At 40.1% G+C, this 6,972-nt stretch overlaps 1 protein-coding gene across 1 annotated transcript in view; it reads right to left on the reverse strand.

Moving 5' to 3' along the window:
- stt3b (STT3 oligosaccharyltransferase complex catalytic subunit B) overlaps positions 1-5,594 on the reverse strand; it is a 19,325-nt gene extending 13,731 nt beyond the window's left edge. The window contains exons 1-3 of the mRNA XM_010786255.1: positions 5,499-5,594; positions 4,541-4,695; positions 3,615-3,826 (exon numbers count right to left, since the gene is read on the reverse strand). Of these exons, the coding sequence (XP_010784557.1) occupies positions 3,615-3,826; positions 4,541-4,695; positions 5,499-5,575 (444 nt within the window). The 5' untranslated portion in view covers positions 5,576-5,594. The remainder of the gene's footprint in view (positions 1-3,614; positions 3,827-4,540; positions 4,696-5,498) is intronic.
- Positions 5,595-6,972: the final 1,378 nt, after the last annotated feature.

Here is a 6,972-nt window from a genome sequence, read left to right on the forward strand (position 1 = left end):
TCATCAATTCTTCCTCTTCAGATCTCTCATGCCCTTCCCTCGAGTTTCTTTTGAATGGCTCCTTCAGCAACTGGAGGAGTATCCGTTTAACCTTCCACCGGCCGCGGAGAGAACAGGAAGGTGAAATAACGGGAGATAAGAGGTGCAGGGAGATAGGGGAGGTAACAGGAGGGCATGGACGGAGACATGAATACTTTCCCCTGGGCTGCAGGACTCACCAAGCCAAAATGTGGAACTACACACCAAAGAGTGAGAGAACACCAAAGTGGAGATCGGAGAGGGAGTTTATAAAAAGAGGAATCCCACCCGTTTGAATTAGACTTTAAAGTGGAAGGCATTTCTGGAAGTCCGACTAGCATTCAATACAGATTCTCCTGCTTGGGAAATATAAGTACAAATACATTGCGACCTACAGATCTATATTGTCCAGTGAACTTTGATAAAAGGACACATGGGGAGCATCAGGTTGTCAGGCAGGATGGGGGGGGGGGGGGGAGGGGGGGGGGGGATGCAGTGAGCATGCTCACCTGGCCATCTTTCATGCCCACTTTCTCCCCCCATACCTCTGAAAGGGAGGAGGAGGGAGAGGGGAGGGCGCTACTCAAGGAGCTATGCACACTCGCATCGCCCTAGACACACATGGACATACTAGTTAGATGAAGATACACAAACTCAATCAAAACTCCATCAAACAACAGACAGAACTCCTACCAGGCTGCGAGGTGGCATGGTCTGTGTGTTCTGATCTGTCTCTTCCACTTGCTTCTTCTCCCGCTGATCAAGTGTCTGAAACAAGCAGTGGAGTAATGTAGTGAAGTACAAGTATTGTACTTTTTGAGGCACTTGTATTTTACTTTAATTGAGTATTTTTATTTTATGCTAGTTAATACTTCTACTCCACTACAATTTGGAAGCCAATATTTTACGTTTGACTCCATTACATTTGTCAGACAAAATGTGTTACTAGTTATTTTATAGATTCAGGTTATTAGCTATTACAAAATGTAAATTAACAAATTATTAAACTATGATATATAATTATAGGTATGAGTACTTCTTCCACCATTGAAAACATTAGGCGCTTTCACACCGGAGTACTTCTCCCTTTTAGTTCCGATATTTCCTGGGATTTTGCGTTCACACCAAAAAGAGAACTTAGTTCATGAGAACTTTTCCCCCCTTTCCAGTCCCTGCTAGAGAGCAGGTACTTTCCTGGGTAGAAAAAAGTTCCACTTTCTGTTTGGCCGGGCGAATTGCAAACCACGCCCCGTAAAACTCTGAAAAGTTTTGTGAAGCGGAGCCGCCATTGTATTTGCTGGCATTAGCATTAGCATTAGCCCAGCGCAGAAACGCAGAGAGACTAACTTATGGCAACACAAAAGAAAACATGGGAGTGGTGGAGATGAGGAGGTGTCGGCGTTCTGGCGATTTACTCGGAAGGCTTCAGTAGAAGCTGCTGGGAGTCCCAGCAGCTTCTACTGAAGCCAGTCCCCAACTCTGGGGACTTCCGGTCGGGAACTTCGGGTGGCAGTACACGCCTTGAAGTTGTTTGCGGCCTGCCAGTAAACCCAAAGCAGAAGAAGAAGAAGTGACGTCAGCGGCTTCATTTGCCTAATCCTCCCTCAGGGACTTATTCCGGTGTGAACGCGATCTGTACTTAGTTCATCAGAACTAAAGAGTTCTGATTAACTAAATTCTGATGAACCTCTGTGGGAAAAGTACTGCGGTGTGAATGCGCCTATTATACTCATTTGCAGAGAAAAATTACAGAAACAATAACCTAGACTGCAGTGCATCTTTCCCTGAGGATGGAAAAGTAAAATAGTGATGATACAGATGTATTTCACTTTTTAAAAGCAGATACCAAAACACAATGAATTAACAAATCGTATTACAGATAATACCAACATGACAAGTCCTGCTCAGGCAGGTCTGAACATGATAGAAAATGTAGATGTTTTAGGAGTGACATTTGGATGTCTTGCATTTATTTGTGTTGTTTAGTTAGTTATGTTGTTACCTGTTGGTTGGATGTCAAAAGAAGGCTAGCTTTGCGTTTCATAATCCAAACCATGGCTCTACTCAAATAAAATGCTTAGTGAACTATGTAGTGCTTTGCCACTTTTGTAAGAAGAGTGTGTACCAGATATTGACGTGCATACATTTTTTTAATGGGTATAGGACCGACAGCATGTCTGGTTACTTCCCATTTGTTTGACAAGAATGATTTGATCATAGAAGATAATAAATAATAGATAACATAACGGTAAATAAACAAAGGAAGCTAAATATTACTGTGAATATTACTGTCATCACAGTTGGCATAGGGGCATGGTAAAAGGCACACTGAGGGAAACACATTAATAGCTTACCTGGACATTGATAAAATAAAACCCAAGTCATTGTTTGTTCAAAACAGATTTATTGGAAGTCTTTTACAAGTAACCTGCTTACCCTCTCCTTCAAGGTTGTGAAGGCCAAACAGGGCAACGGAAAGAAGCAGCCTTAAGTAGAGGCTCAATCAGTGGGAACACCTGTGCTCAATTGGAGCATAGTGCATGGGCACGGGTGGCACTTTTCTTGCAAGTGTAAAAATGTTATTGTTTGGGGCTTCTCTGGTCAGAAAGATATAATAATATGTTGACCTATTTTGATTTGTTGTGTTTGGGTAATTTGTCTTGCATTGTGAATGTGTTTGTAGATTAGAATGACATTGGTTAGGGGTATAAATAGTGGATTGTCCTATATAAAACCCTGGCCACAAGTGTTTTCGGGGAGTCTGACTGTAGAGCAGAGAGTACCATATGTCCTCGACCTGTATGTATATATGAGGTTTTTGTTTTCTTTGCGTAAAATCCTTTTTTTCAGCATGTTGGCTGTCAATAAAAGCACCTAAGGATACATTTTTTGTGACTCTAGCCATCTTATTTAGTTCCTAGTTTTTTTCATCTAACCTTTTTGTAACAATTACCACGATAAACTGGTGCTGTAAAAGAATGACACTTGACAGCAGTAATATGTCACTGTAATATTTACAACTTCCACTATGTTATAAAGTGCTTCTATAAAGTTGTTGCAAACATGTCAACAATTGTCTAATTTACACATCCTTAGAAAAATATCTTGCTCTTCAGCTACTAATTTCAATCCGCTAACCCAGGGGTTCCCAACCCCAGGTGTTACTGCCGGGCCGCAAAATAGCTGTGAATTTATCGTAATATTTGCCGAATTATAAATATATAAAAATATTTTATCATGATATTTTTTCAAAAAGTGTTTAATTTTTGCACCTATACAGTCAATAGTGAAATAGTGGCTCTGGAGCAGCTTTACTCGACATTGAGAAACACCCATTGTCTTCTGATTAATATGAAAAAAATGATAAGTGGAGCTTCAAACAAGTTAGGTATGAGTTGCGTTGTATATTAAGTTCTTAAATATTTATTGAATTATTAAAAAAAGAGGAACAGCAACATTCTAACTTTTGAAAGGACATCGTTCTTTTGTATGGGGAATGGAACACATATGTAATAAAGTAATGCTTTTGTGCATTTTGGTCAACCAAGTTTAATCAAACAACATGACATCCCGAACACTTTTACATGGCCGCTCACCTTGTCGTAGAGGTTTCCAGCGTTCTTCCTGTCGTCTTCGTCGCTGCTGTCCTCTACTGGAGGGCTCTGCCTCTTCATGTCGTCTCCCAGGTAGTGTTCAAAGACGCTGGAGAAAGCCACCGCCGACAGCATACACACCACCGGAGTCAGCGTGAGCATCAAACGCACCATGACGCCAGCAAAGTAAACAGCACTGATGGCATACAGGGCCACTGGTGGACGGAGAGCAGAGAGACAGATAATGAGGTTCCAGCTGACCTGGACGGTACCACTCAAGCTCTGTGAATTAGATTTCATTTGAAACATAACTTCATTATTCAATTTACTTTCATTTAGTGCCGTTGAGTCATATTGCAGGTACACTGCCTCTGAGCCCTTTCCACAGGCTGATCATACTTTCCACATGCTCACTGACAGGACATCCTTTCTTAGCACATGTCACATCGGTCATTGATATTGACTTAATGACGTCTGGACTTCCAATGCCAGGTTTTATCACTATATCAAGTGTTATATCATTCTAATGAAGTAACTGACTAGCAGATATTTTAATAACCCAAATACGAAGATAGAACAATCAAACTTTCTGGAGTATTAAGTCATATTTTATAAAACAGGAAGTCAACCAAGTTCAATAATCTGACATATAGGAAGTTATTGTTGTTCTCTTGATTACTGTTACTCATTCCTTTTTGTTGTGTTTTAGCAGAAGTTAAAATAAATCTCAAGAGTCCACACACTATCAGGGCCCATTGGTTTCAAATCATTTCATAAATAAATACATCATTTGTCTGTATTGTTTTTCTTCTTTCTGATCTCAACTACGATCAGCTGACCTTTTTGAGATTGTGGAAACACTTTAAGATGGACCTCGAGATTTGTTTTTGTGTATTTTGTACGTTACTTTTTCCATGATATGCTCTCACCAAAAACACGTTCATCATTTATGTTCTTAATGCAGAACCAGAGGCCTGCTGGGAAGGTGCAGACGAGGATGTGAAGGTCAAAGAAGAAGGACACCCAGGTGGTGGGCTGATGCTCTGATACTGATGCTATGATGGGAATGTGGATCTTGGCATAGCTGTAGAGAACATGGAAGAGCAGTCAGATAACACAGGAAAAGCATGCCTAGGCAAAGGAGCAAAAAACAATGTTCTTTATCATTTCCCTTTAAGATAAAAAGGCAGAATATTTCATTGTATTCCTTTTTAATTCCTACTTGACGACCTTATTAAAAGTGAAGCTCTGAGATTTTATTCAGGTTTGGCTGATGTCAGTTATCTTGGGTCTGTTGCTGACCTCGTTACTTTTACTGCAGCAAAACTTGACATCCTTTTAGAAAGAAATATTAAGGTGTGTGCATCAACACACAACAATATGGTCACATACACTGAGGGAGAGTTTTAGGGTTTAAAAACTGATGCTGCAGTCTCACAGTTTCCTGAAAGATGAGAGAAAGGGAGCATTATCTGTTCCGGGTTTGATGAGAGACTGCATGTTTGACCATGAGAACATTTTGGCAGCTACACAGAGTGTGATAATCTTTTTATGCAAATGATATCTTTAGGATCGGGCTGAAACATTGTTCATTCAAAAATTGGGAGGATAATTCATTCATTATTTGTATTTGTTTCACTTGCGCATGAGAATAAAATTATTATTCCGAGCATGTGTTTATTACTAAACAAAACATTAAAACTTCCATCAGCAAGTAAACATGCGGGTATACATCTTTACAAAATGGACATCCACCATGCCACTTTCTTTCGAACAGTTTAAAAGAGTTATAGGTATATGTGCTACTGCACATAATTAAAATCTAATTATTAACAGTACTACTGTAAGGTACCCCAGTGCAAAAGTATAACAACTGTGAGGCCTTACCCAGTATCCCACAGGGAGTAGAAGCGCCCACTCCATGGAGCAATGTAACCTGAGGGTGAAACACACACACACACCATATGAGTTCAGTAAGAATATACTCAAGTTAATTTAAAACACAGACAGACACAACACACACCAACCTGAACACAGGTTGTTCGCACGCTCTGTGATCTGTGTATTCTGTCAGGCATCAGTGGACTGGTGATTGGTTGATGTGCCCATCATATAATCATTCTCTCATGTGCCTGTACTGCAGTGCTGCAGACCTGATCAGCTGTAATGAGCTCTCTGACCTGCATCTCTTGTAGTTATAAAGCCAGCAGGTGGTCCTAGCACACATACTGCAGATCATGGATGGCTGATTTGAATCATAACAAGCTATTGCTTCACATGTAGTATTTCAATTCTACTTATTCACTTTCATTCCATTGTACAGGTCATCTGTATTAAAGAGTGTGTGACAGCGATCCCACACTAATTAGACCTCAATACTTACTTCCAGGCTAATGGCCAAGTAGCATCCTGTTAGTCATTATTTTCACAAGATGTCCGATAATGACAAAATCATCTGTTAGGCCTATTTCATAGTGAGCTTTGTGAAACCATAGAACATAAATACACATCAGATGTCCTGATAATGCACTGATGAGATGATAATTACTAGAACTGTCAGAGGAACCTGTCAGTCTGTATGACTTTTTGTTTACTACTCGTGGTTTGTTTGTGTGTGAACACAAACCAGACCAGGACTAAAACACACTATTTTCCCATGTTATGAAAGACTGAGGTCTGAGTGGGCTTTCACAACTATAGCAGTTAATTTAGTCCACTCAGGGGCAGTTAATTTAGTCCACTCAGGGGTTTCTTATTCTTTGGCAGAGAACAAGGTTGCTTGCAGTTACTAGGAGTAAAAAAAGACGGAAAGCATTCTTTGAATTGGTTGCACAAAGGGAAATTAAATATTGCCTTTCTGTTGTTAATTTTTGAAAACACATGCACAAACACATACAGTGGGCCAAAAAAGCATTTAGTCAGCCACCAATTGTGGAAGTTCTCCCCCTTAAAAAGATGAGAGGCCTGTAATTTTCATCCTAGGTATACCTCAACTATGAGAGACAAAATGAGAGAAAAAAATCCAGAAAATCACATTGTCTGATTTTTAAAGAATTTATTTGCAAATTATGGTGGAAAATAAGTATTTGGTCAATAACAAAAGTTCATCTCAATACTTTGTTATATACCCTTTGTTGGCAATGACAGAGGTCAAACGTTTTCTGTAAGTCTTCACAAGGTGTTCACACACTGTTGCTGGTATTTTGGCCCATTCCTCCATGCAGATCTCCTCTAGAGCAGTGATGTTTTGGGGCTGTTGCTGGGCAACATGTACTTTCAACTCCCTGCAAAGATTTTCTATGGGTTGAGATCTGGAGACTGGCTAAGGCCACTCCAGGACCTTAGAATGCTTCTTACGAAG

The sequence above is a fragment of the Notothenia coriiceps genome, unplaced genomic scaffold (genome assembly GCF_000735185.1).
Source record: "Notothenia coriiceps isolate Sejong01 unplaced genomic scaffold, NC01 NC01_scaffold00028875, whole genome shotgun sequence".
NCBI lineage: Eukaryota > Metazoa > Chordata > Actinopteri > Perciformes > Nototheniidae > Notothenia > Notothenia coriiceps.